This window comes from Somniosus microcephalus, chromosome 13 (assembly GCF_052327205.1).
Source record: "Somniosus microcephalus isolate GS21.2 chromosome 13, FLI_Smic_1.0, whole genome shotgun sequence".
In the NCBI taxonomy this organism is placed as follows: Eukaryota; Metazoa; Chordata; class Chondrichthyes; order Squaliformes; family Somniosidae; genus Somniosus; species Somniosus microcephalus.
In genome coordinates, this window is record NC_140999.1 from 41957435 (window position 1) to 41985373 (window position 27939).

General features: G+C 43.3%; 1 protein-coding gene across 2 annotated transcripts in view; it reads left to right on the forward strand.

Moving 5' to 3' along the window:
• wdr18 (WD repeat domain 18) overlaps positions 1 to 27939 on the forward strand; it is a 231301-nt gene that overhangs the window by 128591 nt on the left and 74771 nt on the right. For both annotated transcript variants that reach the window (XM_086004818.1, XM_086004819.1), the window contains exons 6-7: positions 11281 to 11345; positions 15514 to 15638. In XM_086004818.1, coding sequence (XP_085860944.1) covers positions 11281 to 11345; positions 15514 to 15638 — 190 coding nt within the window. The remainder of the gene's footprint in view (positions 1 to 11280; positions 11346 to 15513; positions 15639 to 27939) is intronic.

Sequence of the window (27939 nt, forward strand, 5' to 3'; positions counted from 1 at the left end):
GGCTGCACCCAGGTTCTCCGACGACTCCCTCCATATGCTTATGGAGGGATTCAGACCACGCAGGGAGGTCCTCTTCTCTTCCGATGGGCGGAAGAGACCTCCCCAGGAGACCAAGACAGCCTGGTTGCAGATTGCAGAGGACGTCACAAACAGGGATGTGATCAGGAGGACTTGGGTGCAGTGCCACAAATGTTTCAATGATCTCATTAGATCAACTGCATCCTGCTGTGCCTCTCATCACATCCCCATCACTCTACCCCTGCACATCCTTACTCACACCAACATACCTTGCACCTCCATCCATCCCTCTTTATCTACATCATCACATCCCCATCTCACTAGCCACCCATCACACTGACCCTCATCCTAGTGCAATCATATCAACTAACAATACACAAGAGTAGGCACTTGGGTGTTTTATCCAATGTTTATGTAAAGTTTCTGTTAATGTGGTGTCAAACATAAAAATCTTTTATTTTCAACATTTTCCAGTCTTGGGCAGACTTGTGTGCACCTTTGGAAGTGGCTTAGTGAGTTGCAGTGAATGGTGAGACACAACGGTACCCCCTCCCCTGCAATGTTAATTACTGAGTGTGAAAGGAATGGCTTGGTCATTGTAGGGATCCTTTATGGTGTTGCTGTGGGTGGTGCCGACCTGGTGCATCATGTGGCAGCCATATGGGTGTACAGCATAAAGTTAACTAAATCTGGCCATGATGAGGCCATCCCATGCCTCCTGGGCAACAATGTGCTCGGGTGCTGATGTCCTGTGCAGCATCAGGTGATTGTGGAGAAGGTTGGTATTGTTGTTGGTGATGCTGGTGCTGGTGCTTATCGTGGTCCGATTCTGAGAACCAAGGTGAGACAGTGTAAATGGCACCCATGTTGATGGAATAAATGGCAGGTGAAGTACAGATGACAGAAGCATTCTGTCATTGGTGAGAAAGTTCTTCCAATGAGGTGACACTGGATGGAGACTTTGCTGGAAACACTTGTTGCCTGCAGAATCTGTGCTGGAAATGGACTGAGCAACAGCTTCTGCCTGAGGAAAGTGATCATCTTGTCAGGTGGGCGCTTTTACTGTACATTTCATGCTGTCATAATCAGCTGGAGCAATGGCCACGGAACTCCCGCCTCAGGTTGACAGACGTGGTTCCCGAGCTGCGTGAATCCCGTGGCCATGCAGGGAAATTTAAAAGGTAAGTGGAAAAAAAAGCTCTTAAGTGCCTGTAAACTACCTGATAATCATCTCAATTGGGTCGCCCGCTGCTGCTGGTCGGGTTGGCTTCATGATGACAAAGGCGTGTGGGAGCGAGATGACAGCGGGTTAAAAATAACAACTTTCCCACCCGATCTGCCCGCCATCGATCGTGCCCGCTACCACCCCTGGAAAATTCCAGCCCTTGTGTACAATGCCACATTAATTGTCTAGTGTGCATATATGTTGTATGCCTCATGTCTGCCTGTCTCACTTCAGACATCACTCTTCACAGAGTCAAAAGAATTTTTTAAAACTCCCTTTCTTTCTCTCTCATTTCATTCTAGAGAAATTTACAGGCTTCTGCCAAAATGTAGCTGAGAGTTATTTCAGGCTGGTTTCCTCTGACCTGAAGCCAGAGATTTACAAGCAACTTCCAATCTACAAACTCCCCTTCTCAATAGCAGTTAATCACTAATTGACCTTGGGCTTTTGTTTATTTACAGCAATATGGCATCGTGGCCTTAAAGGGACAGGCAAGCTTAAACACAGCTCCACCTTAGCAGCAGAATAATATATTGGGCATTACATAGTATAACACACCTGTCATTATAAAACAAATTTGGAATCAAAAACACAATTTCTAAATTTGCGGATGACACCAAGCTGGGGGGATAGTCAATACTGAGGAGGACTGCAACAAATTACAAGAAGACATTAATAAACTTGCAGAGTGGGCAAATGATTGGCAAATGAATTTCAACACGTAAGCGTGAGGTACTACATTTTGGTAAGAAAAATAAGGCCACGTATTACTTGGAAAGTAAGAATCTAAATGGGGTAGAGGAGCAAAGGGACCTGGAAGTACAAATCACTGAAAGTAGTGACGCAGGTTAATAAGGGAATAAAAAAAGCAAACCAAGCACGAGGGTTTATTTCTAGAGGGATAGAATTGAAAAGTTACACGAAACTTGTATCGATCCTTGGTTAGACCACACTTCGAGTACTGTGTACAATTCTGGTTGCCATATTATAAAAAAAGGTTATAAAGGCACTGGAGAGGGTGCAAAAAAGATTTGCAAAGATGATACCAAAAATGTGATGTGATATCTATCAGGAAAGGATGAACGGGGCTTAAAAGAGAAGGCTGAGGGGTGACCTAATCGAGGTCTTTAAAATTATGAAAGGTTTTGATAGAATAGACATGGAGTGTGTGTTTCCACTTGTGGGGAAGAGCAAAACCAGAGGGCATCAATATAAGATAGTCACCAAGAAATCCAATAGCACATTCAGAAGAAACTTCTTTACCCAGAGAGTGGTGAGAATGTGGAACTCGCTATCACAGGGAGTGGTTGAGGCGAATAGTATAGATGCATTTAAGGGGAAACTAGATGAGCATATGAGGGAGAAGGGAATAGAGGGTTATGCTGATACAGTTCGATGAGGAAAGTTGGGAGGAGGCTTGAGTGGAGCATAAACACCAGCATGAACTGGTTGGGCCGAATGGCCTGTTTCTATGCCGTATATTCTATGTAATTCTATCTACAGTATGTAAAACAGCATAGTCTCCAACCTATTGTGAGCTACATCAAAGGAGATAATATTGTAGCTGCATATGAGTATAGTTAATTATTTTTTTCACACATTCTTTATTTTTAATTAAAATTGGGCAAGCATTGGCAAGGAGTGATAGCGAGAGCACTAATGAGAGGTATATATTTGCTACATTGTATCACCAGTAGATTGTGTTATTCAACATACCCCCTGTTTTCAGGCTTTCTGAACATAGATATTCAGCTTTAGTGATCTTCTGTCACAGCCAGATATAGCCGAATAATCACCAAATTATACAGAGGCACTCGCTGCATCTGATTCTGATGCATTTTATAATTGGGTAAGTTTTGATGTAGCAATCATGTAAATATATAGTTTCTCCGAAAGCAAGAAAATTAAAACTTGTGAAGTAGTTTCTCGTTAAAACCAGTGTCTTGTTTGAGTGGTCCTTCCTTTTCTAGGCAATTTGCTGGAACTGTATTTACACCCAATAGGAGCGAGCTGCGCTCTACGGCTTATTTCTGAACAGTAATTGTATTTTCATTAAAAATGTTATAAACAAATGATTAACTTAATTACCCTAGAATTACATTTGTCCTCTGGAATGCTGAGGATATAAGTACCATTCCAGCACATCCATAAATAAAAATATTTTGAGGGCACAGTAAATTAAAGATTTTTGGGTTCTGTACATTGTACAAATTTGATTTTCGGACTTTTGTTAAAGTGGAAGAAAATGAAAATTGCAAAGATCAGTTTGCGTTGAAAGGTTTAGCAGCATTTTACTGCATGTGCTCGACCATCACTGCTGAGCTCAAAGCAGTAGTTTAATGCAATGTAAACATCTGATTGTGGACCATCCTGCAGGAGCAAGAGGGAGTCGGTGTAACAGTGATCCAAACTTTGTGAAATTAAGTTATTTAGTTATCCGGTGAGTGCAGTAGGACACGGAGCCAAAACTGCTGCAGCAAAGGTAATTGACTAGCATTTGGAGTCTGTTCCTTAAAGTAGGATTCTCAGGCTACAGGAGATAATACTTTACTGCTACTTACATGCAATTAGTATAAGGATTGCTCTGAGATCCAAAATATTAGCAGTTCACAAATCTATGTTGTACAGTTCTAGGGCTAGAAACCTCTTTGTTAACTGTTTTAACCCCCCCCAAATCACTCCTCCTGAAGGTGCCGACTTTTGCCTGGGTACAGTTTCACGGGGTGCTGGTTGCCCCTCCCGCTCCCTTGTCCAAGTGGCCACTGTTTATGTATAAGCCTAAAAGGTAAGTGATGGTAGGCTACATATAGGAAGCATCACATTGGACTCGCCTTGCCCGTGCCCAACATCAACACGTGCACAGTTTCCAGTAGGGATCATTGGATGGTGATAGAGAATGGGAACCCTTGCTGGCTTGTTTTACCCTTTCCTCGCTTGGGAACGCTGCGACCAATTGTAATGTTTCTCTCTTCCCCACCCCAGTGGAGAGCAGTTAATTCGATCTTGGCACTTTTCTATCTGTTTGGAAAATAAAACAATACAATTGAAAGATCGGGGAATGTTAGTAAATAATGCCGATGGACAAGGTTAAGCACAAAAATGGTATAATATAGAAAGAAAAGCCACACTGATTATAAAAGAAACATAGAAACATAGAAGATAGGAGCAGGAGTAGGCCATTCGGCCCCTTGAGCCTGTTCCGCCATTTAATGAGATCATGGCTGTTCATCCAAATTCAGTACCCTGTCCCTGCTTTCTCCCCATATCCCTTGATCCCTTTAGCCTTAAGAAATATACCTAACTCCTTCTTGAATATATTTAATGAATTGGCCTCAACTGCCTTCTGTGGTAGAGAATTCCACAGGTTCACCACTCTCTGGGTGAAGAAATTCCTCCTCATCTCAGTCCTAAATGGCTTACCCCTGGTTCTGGACTCCCCCGCCATCAGGAACATCCTTCCTGCATCTAGTCTGCCTAGTCCTGTTAGAATTTTATAAGTTTCAATGAGATCCCCTCTCATTCTTCTAAACTCTAGCGAATATAAGCCTAATCGACCCAATCCCTCTCCATACATCATTCCTGCCATCCCAGGTATCAGTCTGGTGAATCTTCGCTGCACTCCCTCCATGGCAAGAACATCCTTCCTCAGATAAGGTGACCAAAACTGCACACAATACTCAAGGTGTGGTCTCACCAAGGCCCTGTACAACTGCAGCAAGACAGCCTTGCTCCTGTACTCGAATCCTCTCGCTATGAAGGCCAACATACCATTTGCCTTCTTAACCGCCTGCTGCACCTACATGCTGAACTTCAGCAACTGGTGCACAAGGACACCCAGGTCTCGTTGCACTTCCCCTTTTCCCAATCTATTGCCGTTCAGATAATAATCTGCCTTCCTGTTTTTGCCACCAAAGTGGATAACCTCGCATTTATCCACATTTTATACTGCATCTGCCCAATCACCCAACCTGTCTAAATCATACTGGAGTTTTTCTGCATCCTCCTCACAGCACACACGCCCACCCAGCTTTGTGTCGTCTGCAAACTTGGAGATATTACATCTAGTTCCCGCGTCTAGAACATTAATATATATAGTATTGTGAATAGCTGGGGTCTTAGCACCAATCCCTGCGGTATCCCACTAGTCACTGCCTGCTACTTGGAAAAAGACCCGTTTATTCCAACTCTTTGCTTCCTGTCTGCCAACCAGTTCTCTATCCAAGTCAGTACCTTACCCCCAATTCCATGTGCTTTAACTTTGCACGCTAATCTCTTATGCGGGATCTTATCGAAAGCCTTCTGAAAGTCCAAATACACCACATCCACTGGTTCTCCCTTATCTATTCTACCAGTTACATCCTCAAAAAATTCCAGTAGATGAGTCAAGCATGATTTACCTTTTGTAAATCCATGTTGACTTTGTCCGATCCTGTCACTGTTTTCCAAGTGCTCTGTTACATCTTTTATAATGGACTCTAGCATTTTCCCCACTACCGATGTCAGGCTTACCGGTCTATAATTCCCCGTTTTCTCTCTACCACCTTTTTTAAATAGTGGGGTTACATTAGCTACCGTCCAATCCATGGGAACTGTTCCATAGTCTATAGAATTTTGGAAGATGACCAGCAATGCATCTACTATTTCTAGGGCCTCTTCCTTAAGTGCCATAGGATGTAGATTATCAGGCCCTGGGGATTTATTGGCCTTCAATCCCGTCAATTTCCCTAACACCATTTCCCTACAAATACTGATTTCATTCAGTTCCTCCCTCTCATTAGACCCTATGTTCCCCGACATCTCTGGGAGGTTATTTGTGTCCTCCTTTGTGAAGACAGAACCAAAGTATGTATTTATTGGTCTGGCATTTCTTTGTTCCCCATTATAAATTCCCCTGATTCTGACTGCAAGGGACCTATGCTTGACTTCACCAATCTTTTTCTCTTCACATATCTATAGAAGCTTTTACAGTCAGTTTTTATGTTCCCTGCCAGCTTACTCTCATACTCTATTTCCCCCTCTTAATTAATCCCTTTATCCTCCTTTGCTGAATCCTAAACTGCTCCCAATCCTCAGGTTTGCTGCTTTTTCTGGCCAATTTATATGTCCTCTCCTTGGATCTTATGCTATCCCTAATTTCCCTTGTTAGCCACGGTTGAGTCACCTTTTTTGTTTTATTTTTATGCCAAACGGGGATGAACAAATTCTGTAGTTCATCCATGCGATCTTTAAATGTTTGCCATTGCCTAACCACCATCAACCCTTTAAGTAACATTCCCCAATCCATCCTAGCCAACTCATGCCTCATACCATCGTAGTTTCCTTTATTTAAATTCAGGACCCTAGTCTCTGAGTCAACTACTTCATTCTCCATCTTAATGAAGAATTGTATCATATTATGATCGCTCCTCCCCAAGGGGCCTCGCACAACAAGATTGCTAATTAATCCTTTCTCATTACATAATACCCAGTCTAAGATGGCCTGATTTCTAGTTGGTTCCACGACATATTGGTCCAGGAAACCATCCTGTATACACTCTAGGAATTCCTCCTCCACAGTATTGTTACTAATTTGGTTAGCCCAATCTATATGTAGATTGAAGTCACCCATGATAACTGCTGTGCCCTTATTGCACGCGTCTCCAATTTCCCATTTAATGCCATCCCCAACCTCCGCATTACTGTTTGGGGGTCTGTATACAACTCCCACTAACGTTTTGTGCCCCATGGTATTTCTCAGCTCTACCCATACAGATTCCACATCATCAGAGCTAATATCCTTCCTTACTATTGTGTTAATCTACTCTTTAACCAGAAATGCTACCCCACCTCCTTTTCCTTTTTGCCTGTCCTTCCTGAATATTGAATACCCCTGGATGTTGTATTCCCAGCCTTGGTCACCCTGGAGCCATGTCTCCGCAATCCCAATTTATATCATATCCGTTTGCATCTATTTGCACAGCTAATTCATCCACCTTATTACGAATGCTCCTCGCATTAAGACAAAAAGCTTTCAGGCTTGTTTTTTTTAATGCTCTTAATCCTTTTAGAATTATTATTTACTGTGGCCCTGTTTGATTTGCACCCTTGATTTCTCTGCCTTCCACTTTTGCTTTTCTCCTTCCTGTCTTTTGCTTCTATCCTTGCTTCCCTTTCCTCTGTCTCCCTGCACAGGTTCCCAACCCCCTGCCATTTTTAGTTTAAACCCTTCCCAACAGCACTAGCAAACACTCCCCCATGGACATCGGTCCCGGTCCTACCCAGGTGCAAACCGTCCAGTTTGTACTGGCCCCACCTCCCCCAGAACCGGTTCCAATGTCCCAGGAATTTGAATCCCTCCCCCTTGCACCATTCCTCTAGCCACGTATTCATCTGAAATATCCTTCTATTTCTACTCTGACTAGCACGTGGCACTGGTAGCAATCCTGAGATTACTACCTTTGAGGTCCTATTTTTTAATTCACCTCCTAACTCCCTATATTCAGCTTTTAGGACCTCATCCCTAGAACAAAGATTATAAGTTCTCCTGTAACTAACTATTGAAGGAGCAAGCTGCGCTCCATGGCATATTTCTTAACATCCTACACCATTAACAAGTGTATTTTAAATATTAGAATTTTTATTGAATATTAGAATGATTAACTTATTTACCCTAGAATTATATTTGCCCTCAAGAATGCCGAGTCTAACAGGTAATTCTGCCAGGTTTTGGCAGGTAATCATGCTAGGTATGGATGGGGAATAGGACCAGGTGGAATTAATCTGGGTCAGGACTGTACAGGGTCATTGTAATCTAATTGAGTTGAAATTCAAATGGAGGAGGAGGATAATCTGGTGCTTTGACCCTGATGGAGTGGGCACAGTTAGGACTCTAATCCATACTTGTCAAGCTCCCTGAAACATGTCCTCAATGCCTTGCAGAGTAATATTCATGGCATGCTCAATAAGCCTGTACTCGACAGGGCAGGTATTCATCCCCAGGCATCAGTGGACCAGCAGAAGGAAAAATGGCACTTCAACGACAAAGGTTTAATGCTTAAATATTGAGCTGAGATGTATAGCAGTATATAATTAAAAATGTCATCATGAGCCCATTTTTAAAAGAACTGATAAACCCAAGTGAAGGGCAAGGCAACTGGCTCAGGACACCATCTTGGTTGAGAACAGACTAGGTAAATCAAGCAGTAGTGTTCAGGTGACTCCAAGTTTTTGTTTTGAAAGGCTTTAAATTGTAGGAGGAAGAGAAGACTGAAGGAGATGATAAGTTTTTACAGTTTTGAACCCTAGGAAAGAATAGGTTAGAACAGGAAATGGTATAGTAGTGTTGATTTCATCAATAGAGTGAAGATACAGGGAGGAGGAAATGTGTAGGGCAGACTATTTACAGCCAAGAAGAGACGAGAAAGGAAAGTTCCGAGGAACACAAAGGAATAAATTGATTTTGATTTCCTCCCCATTTCATCCAGGTTGTAGACCGTGGACTTTTTCCTGCTTGAGACTGGGACTGAGATTATCAATGGATAATCTGGGTTTGAGGTTGTGGATGGGATAGTACAGATCTGAATTTGAGGATGGGATAGTGCAGATCTGAGGTTGTGTGTTGGGTACTGGGGGGTCTGAGGTTGTGTGTTGGGTACTGGGGAGCCTGAGGTTGTGTGTTGGGTACTGGGGGGCCTGAGGTTTTACGTTGGGCACTGGGGGGGGTCTGAGGTTGTGTGTTGGGTATTGGGGGGCCTGAGGTTGTGTGTTGGGTACTGGGGGGCCGGAGGTTGTATGTTGGGTACTGGGGGGGTCTGAAGTTGTGTGTTGGGTACTGGGGGTCTGAGGTTGTACATTGGGTACTGGGGGGCCTGAGGTTGTGTGTTGGGTACTGGGGGGTCTGAGGTTGTGTGTTGGGTACTGGGGCCTGAGGTTGTACGTTGGGTACTTGTGACTAGGGTAGCGTGAGTATGAAGTGGCAAATGGGATAGTTGGGTTTGAACTATTCCCCATCACTACATCATATGTTGGTGCTCCCAACATTCTTTAATATTACTTGAATTATTTCCAATAGTTCCATTCTGTCTTTTTTGCTTGTTATCGCAGTTCAGCTTATAGTGTGCAAGTTAAAATGGCAGTTGAAATGTCCATGCTTTTTACTGTGAAACCACCCTTCAGCTTATGAAGAGAGTTCGCCCATGTACTTTTAACAGAGTATGTTCTGCTGTGCTAACAAGTGTCGGTAAGGACTGCCACCACTGAGGGATTAACAGAAGAGCTGAGGAGGCAAATACATGATAGTCAGATAAAAAGGGCCTGTTAACTACACAGGGTACCAGACAGATAATCAGATGGATCAAAAGATCAAAGTTGGATACATGGAAGGGATGAACTAAAGATGGAGGGGGGTGCAGATGGATAAAAGGAGAATGAGTGTTTTATATTTTGCTCAGACAGTGATAGCTGTGCTTGATGCGGAACTGGCTCCCATTCTGAGCAGAGTGGGTTTTTTGGGCTATAACTTTGAAGTCAAAGTTTAACTATTCATCACTCACTGTTAGTGCTGGAGCAGGGATTGTGCTTTGTGACTCGTCTGTTTTGACTTCTACAGCCTCCCTGGCTCCCTGTCTTGCCTTAATTACTCTCTCCCAAACTAGTAGGTGCCCATACTGATTGTAGTATTGGCACTGAACTGCTGGGGTGACTAGGGCTGATCATACACTATATTCACTACTGTCATTAGGATTTCAATAAATTGTAATTGTCAACTGGATCCTGTTTGAACTGTGAAAATATCTGCCAAAACAATTAGATTGTAGATTCTGCCCTTCAGACTTGAGCTCTGTGTGAAGGGAATATTTTAAGCTGTAGGTGAAGTCCTGGAGGGTACAGGTCTGTTACTGGTGGTGGCATTGGTGTGTTGGGAGCAATATGGGATGAATTAAGGTATCACGGACCAGTAAAGTGTTTTGGGTTTAAGTGTTGTTTGTCCCTGTAGTGTATTACACTAAATAATCCTGGTGGCAGCACTGATGTGGTGTGACCAGAACTGGCAGTTCCTCAGAATTAGTGGGGGAACTGAGCGTATGGGGGCACAAAAACAATCGGAACCAGCAAGTGCAGTGTGTCGGCCAGCCTTTGGAATGGTGAGGCAAAGGATAGAAAGGAATTAACCTGGAAATGGGGACTGGCGAAAGCAGTCTGAGGAAGCAGAAAATGTCCATTTTAAACAGCAGATTCCTTTTAATTCAGGGTCACTACCTTCCCATGTTTCATTTTTTAAGCTATTAAAAACTTACAATGTGTATGACTTTTTCCAACATCCTTTGAAACCTCAGGACTCTTGAGTGAAGATGACCCAAAGCACATTATGTTGAGTCAAGCTATAGCTGCACATATGATTCCCAATAGGAATTCTTCATCTGTTCCTTGTCTTGGGTGCAATTTATAGGTGCAGAGCACAACACGATTTTCTTTATTCTCATTATAGAACGGAGTTTGTGTAATGTTTGTTTCTTTTAAAGAAAATTGTTTCATTTTGTAGCTTTGAGTCTTTAATTGAGTGAAATGCAAATATATTTATGAATTGATCAATTGCGCCACTTCTGGCTGGGAAGTTGGAAAGTATAATTTTACCTCGGGGCATGGGATGGAGCTGATTGCTCAGCACAAGTGCTTCTTCGCCTCAATTATCCTTGATCTTTGAGTCCTGATGTAAAGGTGGGATCTCCTGATTGTGGGCACACTGTCCCTGCAGTTTTTACCTTCTCTTCATACCCAAAGAGGGAAGACGAGGCTGCTTGCAGACACCACTGGTACCCCTCTGTAAATGGTCGTGGGGGAAAGGGGGAAGGTGTGTAAGACTGATTGATTGGGGTCATTTGTATTCTCCTGTACTTACATTGATTGTCAGCACAGTAGTTGTGGAGTTGTGAAACTTAAGAATGATTTTTAAAAAGCAGTATTAATTTAATTTCTGTTTACATACAAATTCATTCCTCAAGAAATATTTGGCTCCTGCCTATACTGATACACTAATAATGAATTGTGCTTGTTTGCAGCCTGTTCAGAGAGAGAAGAACTTTCAGACTGACAAAGATGGCAGTCAGATTTTCAAAGGACATCGGTAAAGAACTGTTTATTAACTATTTACCATCAGAATCCCAACTATGTAGCTGAAACAAATGCTGCAAGTGAGCTACAATAATTTCCTTATTGTGGAGTTTTTCTTTAAATTAATGGGAATTTCAGACAGTTTCACTCACTTAGGATAAGAAAGAATGAATGTCCGATCTCATTCTCCTACCACCCTTCCAACCACTTTCTTTCCCCCACCCCACCCCTTGCCAATACTCCCAAGTAAATACATTTAGTTTTTATCATTTCTCTCTGCTATGACCTGCTGGGTATTGCATCATTGAATTAATTGCTGATTCTGTCGAGCACAAAGGCTTTGTGATATTTTTGTATGGAAACAAACCCTCTTTAATAGTAACAAATCAGAATCTTTTTGTTAAGAAAAATTCTGGGTCACTTCCTTTCTCCACCCCCCCCCCCCCCGCCTTTTGGGGCAGAGGGAGGGGGGGGGGCGGAGATGCCATTGGAATTTTGGGAGGATTACAGCACTTCAAGCCACTTGTTACTTTGCTGTGAGCCACATGAATAGTTAGGGATGTACTGCAGTGGGATGTAGGACCGAGCAAAAACAAAACCGTGCACCTCAACCATCTATCGGGAACCATCTGTTTTTAATATATTTCTCTTGACAAAGTGTAACTTCACTGACAAGCTGTTCAGTCCTAAAACATAAATGGCACGGGTTATTTATTTCTACCGGACAGCAAATGGAAATGTGGGGAGGGAGAAAGTTAGATCCATTATTGGATGAAAAATTCCACTTTAATCCTAGTGTGTCCTAGGGTGGTGAATCTTTGGAATTCTCTACCCCAAAGGGTGGTGGAGGCTCAGTCATTGGGTATATTCAAAACAGAAGTCAATAGATTTCTGACTAGTAAGGGCATCAAGGGATATGGCGATAGGGCCGGTGAATGGAGTTGAGGCAGAAGATTAGCCATGATATCATTGAATGGCGGAGCAGGCTCAAAGGGCCGAATGGCCTACTCCTGCTCCTATTTCTTATGTTTTTATGATAACCAGACCCTACATGTGTGTTTTTTTTTAAAGAACTAACAGCGGTTGTATAAATTATAAATGTCTTTCCATTGTTGTGCTTTGAAGTGTAAGAATCAGAATCTGCACTGCGGGTGTTATCCATTTTATACAGCAACACTCATTTTTCTACTGTAGCAAAAGTGCCTTTTGGCAAGTTGACCTTTTTGTTCTCAAAGCTTAAGCCTCCAAACTTTCTGCCAGAGGTTTTGGAGAATACATTTGCTGCCTTTTAACCTACAGAATGTAATGGAAAGTGATATTTGTAACGTGTTTTACTATCTCCAACTACACCCCAGACCAATTGTTTCCCCAATCCTGCGCCACCACCCCGCCCCACAGCTGAGAAGACACGCAGGTGATGCCAACTTCTGTCAATACCTCCTTTAATCACTGTTCCGAGGTGTGGCAAAGTGTCTGGTCTTCCATCTATCTCTGCTACCCTGGTGGCCCTCTGATGTCCTACTTTATTACATTGCTGACATTGACGATGAACCTTCCCTATAGTGACTGTACATCCTACATTTAACAATTTCTATTGGAGTTCAAGACAGCATTTTGATGTTAAGCAGCATAAGCCTGCACATTTTCAATGTTTTTTGTTTCCTGCGTTGCCCCCCCCCCCCCCCCCCCCCCAATTTTGTCCCCATCTCTCCTGAAGGCACTGACTCTCACTTGGGGTACGGTTCCATAGATGCCCAGTCCTTCGCACAAGTGGCCATTCTTCATGTGTAGTGCGCCACTCCCAAATTTACTTTTAAATTGTGAACCAAACTGATGGGAAGTGCAGGTACAGGCTGTTATGTTTTGGCTAGCATGCACGGCGTATTGAGTATAAAGAACATAAGAAATAGGAGCAGGAGTAGGCCATTCAGCCCTTCGGGTCTGCTCCGCCATTCAATAATATCATGGCTGATCTTCTGCCTCAACTCCGTTCACCGGCCCTATCGCCATATCCCTTGATGCCCTTACTAGTCAGAAATCTATCGACTTCTGTTTTGAATATACCCAATGACTGAGCCTCCACAGCCCTCTGGGGTAGAGAATTCCAAAGATTCACCACCCTCTGTGTGAAGAAAAATCTTCTCATCTCAGTCCTGAATGGCCTACCCTTTATCCTGAGGCTGTGGCCCCTGGTTCTAGACTCCCCAGCCAAGGGAAACATTCTCCCAGCATCCACCCTATCAAGCCCTGTAATAATTTTGTATGCTTCAGTGAGATCCCCTCTCATTCTTCTGAATTCATGAGAATACAGGCCTAGTTTATAAAGGTAATCACTTTGTGTGTGATGATGCAGCAGCGTGTTTACTAGCCCCATTAAAACTGGTGGCAACTAGGGGGTCCCAGAGGAAAAGGAATCTTTTTCACTGCCAGTCTAAAAAAAACATTCCAGCCGGTTTACCAGTGTGGGAGAGCGATAGTATGGGAGTCAACAGCTACAGAATGATATAAAAGTACCCTTTAAATAATGCACAATCCGCCAGTGATTTGAAAGAAAGATTTGCATTTACATAGCATCTTAACACGTCTTCTCACATCGTGAATTACTTTGAAGTGCGGCTATTTAGGGAAACATCATGCATTTTGCACACAGCAAGAGATGGATGACCAGTCTTTGCTGCTGGTTGAGGAGGATTGTTGGCCATGACACTGGGTGAACTTGCTGCTATTCTTCAATTGGTGCCATGTAACATCCGCCAGAAGCATCAGAGAAGGCAGACCTGGCCTTGGTTTAATATCCCATCTGAAGGACAGCATCTCTGGCATTGCAGCACTCAGTAGAGCATTGGCGTGTCAGCCTCGATTATGTTCAAGTTCTGGAGTGGGGCCCTAACCCAGAACTTTCTGATTCAGAGGTGAGAGTGCAACAAACTGAACCAGACTGACCCTTCTAATACTAATGTAAACAGGAAAAATGTGAAGCCAAATGTAAATACAGTAGCTAATATTCATTATTATCTGACTAAGATGATCTTTATAACCTTTTTTTCATAAAGTGCGATAGCTTCACTGCATTCTGAGGATCAGCATCTATAATCATCCCTCTGATAACTGACCCAAAAATGCACTGCCCAGTTATGACTCTGACATTTAAATAGGATTTCAGGTGCAATTTCATCTTAATTGCTCCTTATCTGTACCATTGTGCACGAGTGTCATACATAACATATTAATCCTGTTGTATGTCACCCCACTAATTGACACAGGCTTGCCAAGTTTAAGGGCCAAAGAGATGCCAGCATCTATGCTAGTCTGCCTCGGTATAAAATTATGTTAAAGAAGGGCATTAAACACTTGATATAACATGCTAGTTGTGAACCAGATAAAATTGACTTTCCAAAGATGCAGTAATTGAAACAGGATCCTAATTTCTGCCTCTCCTTCAGTGATCAGGGCATTCAACTCGCTTAAAAACATCTCTCTTTTGTCACTCTCTGTCCCCTCTTTGTTTCTCTGTCCCTTCTTTCTGTCCCCCTCCTTTTTGTCCTATTTCTTCTTTCTTCACCCACCACCACCACCCGTGCCCCCCCCCCCCCCCAAACCCCCACTCTCAGGAATAGATTTTCAACTTGCTACCTGGGCGTAAAACTGGCTTTGTTGCTCTTTTTTCTTTTCCATTGAAATCAATGGAATTGAAAATCATGTGGTTTCTAAATTTGGCGGCCGATCTGCTACACCAGGGTAGCGCGTCAAAAATCAACCCCATGTCTATTTCTCTCCCCTTCTCTCTTCCCTTCCCTCCTCCCGCCATCCGCCCCCCGGCACTCAGTTTGTTGGTCTTGGTTGAAGCAGCAGTAGGGGACTCAGTTTGAGGGAGGGGAGAAATCCGCCAGGTTTCTCAATCCTGTTATCCACCAGTGAATACCTTCTGGAATGTTTGCTTGTGAGAACTGGGTTGGGCTCAGCTGTGATTCCCTTCATGGTAGAATAGCCTACTATCACCTCCAGTATGACTCGCACACATGAAGAATGGCAGTTTGGGTGAGGGCAGTCAGTGTTGATGGAACCATACCCCAGTAAATGTCAAGGGCAGGAGATGAGGGCAGAAAATAGTGGGAGGGGGGAATTATTTGAATCTTGTAGTTTCTCAGTATTGAACTCCAACTCGAAACTTCATCCCTCAGGAATCAGGTGACTTGTTTATCGGTCTCCATGGATGGGACACTGCTAATTTCAGGATCACATGACGAGACGGTGAGACTGTGGGACATTCAAAGCAAGCAGTGCCTGAGAACAGTCAATCATAAAGGTAAGACTAGAATGTTCGTTAAACCGAGGTGCTTGAGCACATTTGGGGGCTTCCCTTGTGCTTAAACACACATCATGTTCTATCATGGAGAAACTGTCGTATTGTTTATGCACTTTTGCAGGGGAGCTTGTTCCAATACTCCATTTATGTAATTCTAATGTCCTCACTTCTGTCATGGAGAATCTTAAATGAATAAACCTGGTCCAAGTATGAAATGCTCCCAGCTATTCCTGCTTTCAATGTTCAGTTCATTTCATTTCACCAATCTCGTGCCTCATTTTGGGTAAAGATAGCAAAACAGGGCAACAATCTCACCTTTCACATATTAACTGCTTGCCAAATAATTCCTGATGACATGCTTTTAACTTACATTCAGCTGCAGAATGAGTGACTGAGGTTTAGATTGTACTTAGTTGCTCCATTTTATGTGTGCTCTCTAGAATGCAGAATTGGAGTTCTAAATGTCTTGGTAAACTAGTTGAACACCAGGGAAGCTCAACAATTGGCCTTAGTGACCCAGGGCTCGAGGGGGAGAAAATCTCAGTGAAGGTTTTTAACCCCGATCACTATGCAGTGATTGCTGCTCAAACATGCATAAGTGAGAAACCTGAAATTATTAAAATTGTGCTAAACTCTGGTAATTTTGAGATTTGAATTTGGTTTGGCCCCACTCCATTGAGCATTCTTTAAGGGGCCACTTTATTATGCTGTGTGGTATGATTACGTGCCACCATTCCTTTCAAGTAACCAGTATAAATGCAGCTCTCGGTGCTCCTTTAACTGGTGCCACTAACCTACAAATAGGTACCATTCTCTGATGTAACACGCTGCATTAATAGTTCCCTTGATGGCTTCACAAGGCACGTCCAAAAGCATTTGTGCACCATAGAGCCTTGCAACCACGAATACAGAATATTTCATGCTCCATTTCAAAAATTGAAATCCCCCCCCCCCAGAGAAACAAGGCTGCTGCCTGTTCCTTTTTTGCTGGATTCCTGCTTTCTGCTCTTGTCTCCACTGGCACTGCTTGATGTTCACCACTGTTATTTCTCACTCCTGTGCATCTCCACTGGATTATTCTAACTTTGCATGATCACAAAAAACATCCTCAGTAGAGCAACCATTTTCCACCAGTAAGATAATGGCATTTTCCAATCCACCATTTTGGGAAATTCAAAAGGCAAATCGACCCATGGGGAGAATATAGTTTTGGCATTAAAGGGCACAAATGGAATATGCTGTACTTTTGACACCCAGCACTGAGCTGTACAGACAGACGTCCGAGAGTTTTGATGCATAGTCTGTGCTCAGTCAGCTGATCTCAGTTGGGGCACTGAAATTCACCTCGGGGCTAATGAGAGGAAAACCAGACAGTTACTTCTTATTATAATCCAGTGACTCCCACCAGAATGTGCTCACATATAGACATGGAGTCAGGACCAAGGTTCCCGCGAAGCTGCGCAGCTGTCTGAAGGTCCCGTGCAGGCCGGTCACCAGCTTTTCTAGTGGACCTTTTGCGCACGCACAAAATTTTGAACAGGTCGTGCAGCCCGTTAAAGGGTCGCGCACCCAAAAAAATATTAGGGGGAACATTGGTCAGGACCGGGCTGGACTTGGCTATGATGCTCTTTACATTTAATAGCTAACCAATACTAGCTTGGCTCGTATGTGAAGAATGGTACTTGAAGAGACGACGGCTGAGGCACATGGAACCTGTAGCCGAGTCAGAGTCAGCACCTTCAGGAGAGAGAGAGAGAGAGGAAACCAGCGAGAGAAAGAGCTATAAAACCCCTCCACTCACACTTTTTCTAACTCCCCTATGGCTCACAAGGGTATAGGTTTATAAAGATTGGTCTGCTGTGTTTTGGTCACAGTATTTTTGCCTTAAAAGATGTGCCATAAAATTTAATTTTGACAAAATGATTAGCTTACAGATGGCAGTTCTTTCCTTATCACAAGTAACTTCAGTGGTTCCATGACTGAGAAAATGGGGAAATGTAATTTCAGAGATAACAGTGGAAAGGTCTGGAGCTGTGTAATTTGTGGAATGTATTAAATTAGTCAGTAATCTGATAGCTGAATTATTAAATACACCCTTCAAAGACTCCTGTTTTCCAGGGATGATTTTATTCAATTATTTGATATTTAATGAAGCCTATAATGGTTGAAGATTGTATTTTACAGCTGGTTGCTGGTCACAGGGTTCGAATTTTGTCAAAGCAACCACAAGGGGCTGTAATGATTTAGTGCTAATCACCAAATTGGTAATTTTGTCGTAATTCAGTTTTTGTGCCCTAAGTTAAGCTGGTTTTTGAATATACAGGGATCAGGAATGGAATTTTTTCTGAATTTACTTTGGATCCTGAAAGCAATGCATCTCATTTGCTTAGTTTGTGGCTGGCCAGCGTTTGATCCATTGTGGACCCTACACCCGTGTGCGTTGTGAAAGACAATAAATGTGCAGGTATAATGGTATGCCAAGTTATATGGAGAAGGAAAAGGAGCAAAAATTGGCAAGTGTGATAACAGTTGGGAAGAGCAGCACTGTATTGATGGCCCTCTTGTTTCCTATTGGATATTGTTATAGAGGAGGCCAAGTTACAGACAGGGCTATGCACCAAGTAACAAGAGACCGTGAGGAGGTTAAATGAGTTAAGCAAGGGACAGGCTATGGGGGAGAGGGGAAGAGAGGGTGTGAGACTGGTTTGAAGGATGGTATAAGTAGTGCACTTTTTATTCTCATCTCTTATTGGGTGGAGAGGGAAGCGCAGCACCTGTTAACTTAGCTATTTTCTAAATTCCCTTTAAGTGGTCTCTTACTGATCCTGCCTTTCTTGACTCAAATGTTTCTCTCTAGTTGTTTGCCTTCATTTTTATTAATTTCTGTTTTGTTTTTCTTGATAATTTGGAGCTCTCTCAACCCCAAGAGCCTATACTTTGAATACTGTATGGAAACAAGCTGCCTTGGTGATTTGGTGGGTAACTGAGCTTGGTGTGGAATTGTGCCAAACATACCAGGAATGTCACAGGTTCCATCTAAGTTCAGTGCTGATTTAGTTGATCTTGGCTGACCAAGGTAGTGACGAGGGTGCTACAGTTGCCTAGGCATCCCTAGATGAATGAAAAGTGGCGAGGTGCAGGTGGTGGGCGGGAATCAGTAATGGTTTCTGCTTCTGATCACTATAAGGTGACCCCTGCTGAAAGTGACTTGTGTGTGAGCAGTGCGTGAGAACTGGTTCAAGCTCAGATGCAATGTTTTCCACGGTTAAGTAGCCTACATACACTCAGTCTAGGCTCTCAATCGATTAGCCACTTGGGTAAGGTGTCAGCAACTAACAAGTACCCAGGAAATAAACCCCATTCAGAATCGGAAATTCAGCAAGAGAAAGAAAAAATACCGCGTGGAGTTGGTCTTCAGAACTGTATTTGTTGACGTACGATTCTATCTCAGCAGATTTTAACAAACACTGCAGTCTTTTGGGAAATAAAGTAATTTTTATATATAATTGTTTTTCATATATGAACTTCTGAAATTCGTTGACTTTATTAGTAATTTTGTGAAATCTCCCCACCAGCACTTCACTAAATTGATTGAGCAATACAAAACTGCTATAACACATTCTGTGTCCTCAACATGTATTTTTAATGAGATGTAACCGCATTGGTTCAGTAAAGTTTGCAAATGGATTAAAGCATTACTAAGCAGGGAAACAGTTGTAAGGATCCCCGGAGAGCAGACGCAAAATACAGCAGAGCTGACTGCTGCCGAACGGTGCCCTATAATCAGGGCTGCATCACTCTGTGACAGAGAACACTTGTCAGAGAAAGACATCGGGGGTAATTGTAACCCCAAAAACTACTGGGTTTGGTCCAGGTGGGAAGTTAAAATTTTAAAAATCTGAAAAGGAACCCAACCCACCTCGAACTGCCCACTTCCGGTTTTAACGGAGGCGGGATGAGGGGCGGGTGACCAATCTACTCTCAGGAGGTGGGTTGGTTGTTGAAATCATTTAAGGAGGCTGTGTGCCTTCATTTCCGTGATCGCCGATCCCCACGCCACCCATCCCCCCCGATTGACACTGAATTCAGATCAAGCTTTATGAAACTAGTTGCTTCTTAAAAGGGAAGCAAAGTCTAGGGGGAGTACTTTCTGTTCAATGTGCTGTCCCATTTTATAGAAGAAAAATATTAGTCTCCTAAGAACATAAGAAATAGAAGCAGGAGTAGGTCATTTGACCCTTCGAGCCTGCTCCGCCATTCAGTAAGATCATGGCTGATCATCTACCTCATCTCCACTTTCCTGCACTATCCCCATCTCCTTTGGTTCCCTTAATATTCAAAATCTATCGGTCTTCAATATACACAACGACTGAGCCTCCACAGCCTTCTGGGGCAGAGAATTCCAAAGATTCACCACCCTCTGAGTGAAGAAATGTCTCCTCATCTCAGTCTTAAATGGTTGACCCCTTATTCTGAGACTGTGACCCCTGGTTCTAGATATCCCAGCAAGGGGAAACATCCTCCCTGCATCTACCCTGTCAAGCCCTGTAAGAATTTTGCATGTTTCAATGAGATCACCTCTCATTCTTCTAAACTCTAGAGAATATCGGCCTAGTCTACTCAAGCTCTCCTCATAGGACCATCCCCCCCCATCCCAGGAACCAGTCTGATGAACCTTCGTTACACTCCCTCTATGGCAAGTATATCCTTCCTCAGGTAAGGAGACCAAAACTGTACACAATACTCCAGGTGTGGTCTCACCAGGGCCCTAAATAATTGCAGTATGACGTCTTTACTCTTAACTCAATTCCTCTTGTAATAAAGGCCAACATACCATTTGCTTTCCTAATTGCTTGCTGTACCTGCATGTTAACTTTCAGTGATTCGTGTACAAGGGCACCCAGGTCCCTCTGAACACCAACATTTCCCAATCTCTCACCGTTTTTAAAAAAATACTCTGCTGTTCTATTTTTCCTACCAAAGTGGATAACTTCACATTTCTCCACATTATATTCCATTTGCCATGTTCCTGCCCACTCACTTAGCCTGTCTATATCCCCTTGAAGCCTCCTTGCATCCTCCTCACAACTTACATTCCCACCCAGCTTTGCATCATCAGCAAATTTGGATATATTACATTTCGTCCCCTCATCCAAATCATTGATGTAGACTGTGAATAGCTGAGGCCCAAGCACTGATCCTTGCGGTACCCCACTAGTTACAGCCTGCCAACCCGAAAATGACCCGTTTATTCCTACTCTCTGTTTTCTGTCCATTAACCAATCTTCCGTCCATGCTAGTATATTACCCCCAATCCCATGAGCCCTAATTTTGTTTAATAACCTCTTGTGTGGCACCTTATCAAATGCCTTCTGAAAATCCAAATACACTACATGCACTGGTTCCCCCTTATCTACTCTGCTAGTTACAGCCTCAAAAAGCGAACAGATTTGTCAAACACTATTTCCCTTTCATAAATCCGTGTTGACTCTGCCCAATCCTATTAATATTTTCGAAGTGCCCTGTTACCACATCATTAATAATAGATTCTAGCATTTTCCCTACTACTGATGTCAGGCTAACTGGTCTGTAGTTCCCTGTTTTCTCTCTCCCTCCTTTCTTAAATAGTGGGGTTACATTTGCTACCTTTCAATCCGCGGGAACCATTCTAGAATCTATGGAATTTTGGAAAATGTTAGAATATTAATCGACTGCTGCTCTTCAGAAAAGCCAGTTTTCTTACTGGCCCTTGAGTTGAGGTCCCCTTTTTGCTGGGCTACCCAGTGGCATCACTGAGAGAGCATCCTGGAACAGCTCCATTAAAAACAGTGAGGTCACAATTTCAAACTGTCCCGAGAGCCGCATTCTGCTATTGTGTGGTTTCCCAGCATCTCGCAGCTCTTGGGCTGGTCTGAAGTCGGGCCAGCCCATGCTGTGATGTCCCTGGAGTAGCCTAGTAGGAAGTGAGACCTTTCTTGGGGGTAAGAAAATTGATGTCTTTATGCTCCTAAGACAAATATATGTAAAATATAACTATTAATAAATAGTTCAGACTAGAAACTTGTGTAGTTATCCATCTGTTACCTATGTACCATTTGCAAAGATCATGCTACCCTGTATTAGCAAACACTGTTTAAAATCTTTGGTTCAGATATCAATTATTTTAGAAACTGCAGGGAGGTTAAATGAAATCCTAGTGTCAGTGGCAAGATTGACCTCTACTAACCAAATGTAAATGGGCACTGCCTCTCCACCCACCTAACCTCTGCTTTCTCACAGCTCAGCCTTTCTTGTATTTTAAAGTCTGGGGTAAACAATTCTCCTCCTGAGTCTTGCAAGAGGGTTTATTGAATCGGACTGGACTAATCCTCCTGGATGGACTGTAGTTTTTGTTTTTCTGCTTCAGGTCATTCTGTAAAAACCTGACAAAATAGAAATAACTGCTACAGGCAAGGTAGTCCTTACAAGTCAGTAAACATTAGCAGGATCTTGTCATGTCTTCACAGAGGGACACCAGAGCTACCATTTTCATCTAATTGGGAGCAAATAAACTAATGTTCCCGTGTGAAAATATTAACGTGCGATGCTGGTAGATGCAGCATGTTCTGAAGTTCTGCCAGAGAGCAGGTCTGATCCATGCATAGATCCCACCATTAATTTCCATTACCCTTCACTCTGCATTAACAGCAAGAAGCTCTGCTCATAAACAAGTTCATTTCAGCAACTGCAGTGCACCCCAGTCACATAAGGTGACCTTGCACTGTGCTCCATTAATCCCTCCATTAATGACCTAGTCACATAACAATGGCTTCAAGAAGCGTTATTACTGTAGTTGCAAAAAAATTAGACTAAACTGCTTTGTCGCCTTTGTAGCATGGATTGCAAATTGTAAAATGTTAACACTGTGTGGTTAATCTCTGATTGCTCATTATCTTGTTAACTTGTGAAACAAAAACCAACGATCTGGTGGTTGGAGAGTAATTATTTTCATTGTTGTATTCTGGAGTAACTGATGCCCTGTGGAGCGTAAACTCCACAGTAGTGTTATTTTGGTTAAGATGTGGACATTCTTTTTGTTTTTCTGTTGAAACCAACTCTTAAAGTAAGTGTTTTATCTGCAGCTTGAATTATGCAATTAAAAAAAAACTCCCCTATTGTATCCTTATTTAGCTGGGATAGTTGCGAGGTGTGGGCTGGAATTGTGTCCACTTCCAATCTTTTGTACTTCTCCTTCTTGAGTTCTGAGTCTTGATGGGGTACAATTCCACAGACACCTGGCATTCTCTACCACCTGCCACGAGTGGCCACTCTTCGTGTGTGAACATAGACAGTGAAAAGAAAGAAAGACTTGCATTTATACAGCGACTTTCATGACCACCGGACCTCCCAAAGCACTTTACAACCAGTTAAGTACTTTTTGAAGTGTAGTCACTGTTATAATGTAGGAAACGCAGCAGCCAATTTGCACACAGCAAGCTCCCACAAACAGCAATGTGATAATGAGCAGATAATTTGTTATGTTGATTGAGGGATAAATATTGGCCAGGGCACCAGGGATAACGCCCCAGCTCCTCCTCGAAATAGGCCCATGGGATCTTTTACGTCTACCTGAGAGAGCAGAAGGAGCCTCGGTTTAACGTCTCATCCAAAAGACGGCACCTTCAACAGTGCAGCACTTCCTCCGTACTGCACTGGAATGTCAGCCTGGATTTTTGAACTCGAGTCTCTGGAGTGGGACTTGAACCCACAACCTTCTGACTCAGGCGAGGGTGTTACCAACTGAGCCGCTGGCTGACACTTTTGAGCATTTGAGGGCTATATTGGCAGTGTGCTCCTGATCTGAGTTTCATCACATGGGTTGGGTTTAGTTTTCAAAAAAGACACCAGCTTCAACAAAGTGAGCATTGGCAGGCTGCTGAACTGAAGTGGGCGCCAACTTCAAAACACACACTTCACAGCAGTGGTTTTTGGGTGGTGAGCAGGAACCCTAGCTTGCTTTTTTTTTCCCGATCTGCCCTGTCCTAGGCCCAACCATCTTCAGCTGCTTCATCAATGACCTTCCCTCCAACATAAGGTCAGAACTGGGGATGTTCACTGATGACTGCACAGTGTTTAGTGCTATTCACAACTCCTCAGATAATGAAGCAGTCCATGCCCGCATGCAACAAGGCCTGGATGACGTTCAGGCTTGGGCTGATATGTGGCAGGTAACATTCGCGCCACACAAGTGCCAGGCAATGACTATCTCCAACAAGCGAAAGTCTAACCATCGCCCCTTGACATTAAATGGCATTACCATCGCCGAATACCCCACCATCAACATCCTGGGGGTCACCATTGACCAGAAACTTAACTGGACCAGCCACATAAATACTGTGGCAACAAGAGCAGGTCAGAGGCTAGGTATTCTGTGGCGAGTGTCTCACCTCCTGACTCCCCAAAGCCTTTCTACCATCTACAAGGCACAAGTAAGGAGTGTGATGGAATACTCTCCACTTGCCTGGATGAGTTCAGCTCCAACAACACTCAAGAAGCTCAACACCATCCAGGACAAAGCAGCCCACTTGATTAGCACACCATCCACCACCTTGAACATTCACTCCCTCCACCACCGGCATACCGTGGCTGCAGTGTGTACCATCTACAAGATGCACTGCAGCAACTCGTCAAGGCTTCTTCGGCAGCACCTCCCAAACCCGTGACCTCTTCCACCTAGAAGGACATGGGCAGCAAACGCATGGGAACACCACCACCTCCAAGTTTCCCTCCAAGTCACACACCATCCTGACTTAGAAGTATATCGCTGATCCTTCATCGTCGTTGAGTCAAAATCCTGGAACTTCCTACCTAACAACACTATGGGAGTACCTTCACCACGTGGACTGCAGCGGTTCAAGAAGGCGGCTCACCACCACCACCTTCTCGAGGGCAATTAGGGATGGGCAATAAATGCTGGCCTTGCCAGCGACGCCCACATCCCATAAGCGAATAAAACTAAAGCCCAAAGTTGCTGAAGGTGATTGCAACAAGTGCTCCAACTGAGATCAGCCAATTCAGCACAAATATAACTCGGCCCTCTTGTAGTAGAGGGCTATAGTGACCGTATGCTCCCGATCTGAGTTTCATCACATGGGTTGGGTTTAGTTTTCACATGACACCAGCTTCAACAAAATGGGCAGTATTTTCCAATCGGAGGCTTCCTGCATGTGGAGGCCTCCGATCTGGAAAAAATCTACGGACTTACCTGAGGGCTCCCGAGGTGCGTTCACTTCCGCTCCTGGGCCTTTCCAACTCGAAATGTGCAGGGCCCACGTATCCCAGAGGCGCATGTGGTTCGCAAGCGTCCCTGGGATCACGTGGGCAATGGGAAGCCAATCAAAGAAGGGAATCTCCCTTCATACACATGACAGATAGATCTGTCAAATATATGAATGGAGATCACTCCAAAAACACTGTAAAACATTAAATAATTTTTTTTTAAAACATCATTTTTAAAATTAGTTGCAATTACAATAAATTAAATATTTTAAACAAAATTTTAATTTTTTGAAAAAAATAATTGAAGTTTTTTACAGGGCTAAATATAAACTTACCTTTTTTAAAGTATTTTTAAATGATAAATGAGTGACAACATTTTTTTTAAAAACTTTTTTTCAAATCTAATGCCTGGTAAAAGCAGGCCTTACGCCTGCTTTTACCAGGCGTAAGATTTCTAAGGGTTTTCTGCGGGCGGAGGTTCTCCAGAAAGCGGAACTATTCACCCGCAGAGGCCCTTCTCTAGGGCAGGCGTCCGATCTGTCAAGAGGACTCTTGACAGATCGGAAATGCAGGTTTTCAGCGCTGTGCATGCCTGAAACCGGCATTTCTGATGTCCCTACGGGTGTGTACACAGCGCGTACACACCCGTAGGGATCGGCATATCCGGCCCATTATCATGTAAATCCAATTTGTTTTTTCCATACTAAACGTAGGATTGATGTGCCAGTTAGAAAAATAATTGACCTGAACACACACCATGACTGGATCAGATAACCTAGACTGACACTTCAATGCAGTGCTATAAGAACATAAGAAGTAGGAGCAGGAGTAGGCCATACGGCCCCTCGGGCCTGCTCCACCATTCAATAGGATCATGGCTGATCCAAACTTAGACTCGCGTCCACTTCCCTGCCCTCTCCCCGTAACCCCTTATTCCCTTATCAGCTAGGAAACTGTCTATCTCCGTTTTAAATTTATTTAATGTCGCAGCTTCCACATCTCTCTGATGTAGCAAATTCCATAGATTTACTACCCTCTGAGTGAAGAAGTTTCTCCTCATCTCAGTTTTGAAAGGGCAGCCCCTTATTCTAAGATTGTACCCCCTAGCTCTAGTCTCACCCATCAGTGGAAACATCCTCACCGCATCCACCCGATCAAGCCCCCTCACAATCTTATATGTTTCTATAAGATTGCCTCTCATTCTTCTGAACCCCAATGAGTAGAGGCCCAACCTACTCGACCTTTCCTCATAAGTCAACCCCTTCATCTCCAGAATCAACCAAGTGAACCTTCTCTGAACTGCCTCGAGAGCAAGTATATCTTTTCTTAAATATGGAAACCAAAACTGTACGCAGTATTCCAGGTGTGGCCTCACCAGTACCCTGTATAACTGCAGCAAGACTTCCCTGCTTTTATACTCCATCCCCCTTGCAATAAAAGCCAAGATTCCATTGGCCTTCCTGATCACCTGCTGTACCTGCATACTAACCTTCTGTGTTTCATGCACCAGGACCCCCAGATCCCTTTGTACTGTAGCACTTTGCAGTTTCTCTCCATTTAGATAATAACTTGCTCTTTGATTTTTTCTGCCAAAGTGCATAACCTCACACTTTCCAACATTATATTCCATCTGCCAAATTTTTGCCCACTCACTTAGCCTGTCTATGTCCTTTTGCAGGTTTTTTATGTCCTCCTCACTCACTGCTTTCCCTCCCATCTTTGTATCGTCAGCAAACTTGGATACGTTGCACTCGGTCCCTTCCTCCAAATCGTTAATATAGATTGTGAAGAGTTGGGGTCCCAGCACTGACCCCTGTGGAACACCACTAGTTACTGATTGCCAACCCGAGAATGAACCATTTATCCCAACTCTCTGTTTTCTGTTAGATAGCCAATCTTCCACCCATGCCAGTATATTGCCCCCAATCCCGTGATTTTTTATCTTGTGCAGTAATCTTTTGTGTGGCACCTTGTCAAATGCCTTTTGGAAGTCCAAATAAACCACATCCACTGGTTCCCCTTTATCCACCCTGTTTGTTATGTCCTCAAAGAATTCGAGCAAATTTGTCAAACATGACTTCCCCTTCGTAAAACCATGCTGACTCTGTCTGATTAAATTATGCTTATCCAAATGTCCTGTTACTGCTTCCTTAATAATGGACTCCAACATTTTACCAACCACAGATGTTAGGCTAACTGGGCTATAGTTTCCAGCCTTTTGTCTGCCCCCCTTTTTAAATAAGGGCGATGAGGGCACTGCATTATCGGAGGAGCACTCTTTCGGATGAGACGTTAAATCAAGGCTATGTCTGTCTGTTCACTTAAAGACCCCATGGCACTATTTGTAGAAGAACATGGGAGTTCTTTTATTTATCCCTCAACCTACACTACCAAAATCAGAGTAACTGGGCATTTATCTCATTGCTGTTTGAGGGACCATGCAAATTAGCTGCCACATTTGCCTACAAAACAAGTGTGACTGCAATTCAAAAGTATTTAATTGGCTTCAAAACACTTGGGAAGCCATGAGGATGTGAAAGACGTTCTATAAAATGCAAGTCTGTCCTTCCTTTCTATGCAATCCACACGGAGTATCCTCTGGCCAGTGGTCATCACTGGTGCATCAGTTTTGCTTTTGCTCAGATTACTGGGTGGGATGAGATGGTTGGTGAGTGGAGGGGCCTAGCCTGTGGTAATAACTCTCATTATTTCAATAGTCCATAGTATTGGGTTCCTGAAGCCACAGAATGACATTAAAAACTGATTCCATGGAAGAATCTACTGAGTTCATCTGACATCTAAACTGTGCAAGGACATGGAGAATTAACTAGAAAAGATTCTGCAACTGTTTAAAAGAAAAGGAGAGCAAAGGAGAAGTTTGCCTGAGAGCAGTAGCTGCAGGGCTGGAATGTCTTGCATGTCATCTCAGCACCTTCAGGTTCTTCACCAAATGTCGCTAAAACCTACAGAGAACCAAATTGAAAATGTTGACTGTTCCAGTGGTGGTCTAATGCTTTAATTAAAATCCGTTCAACCCTTTTAT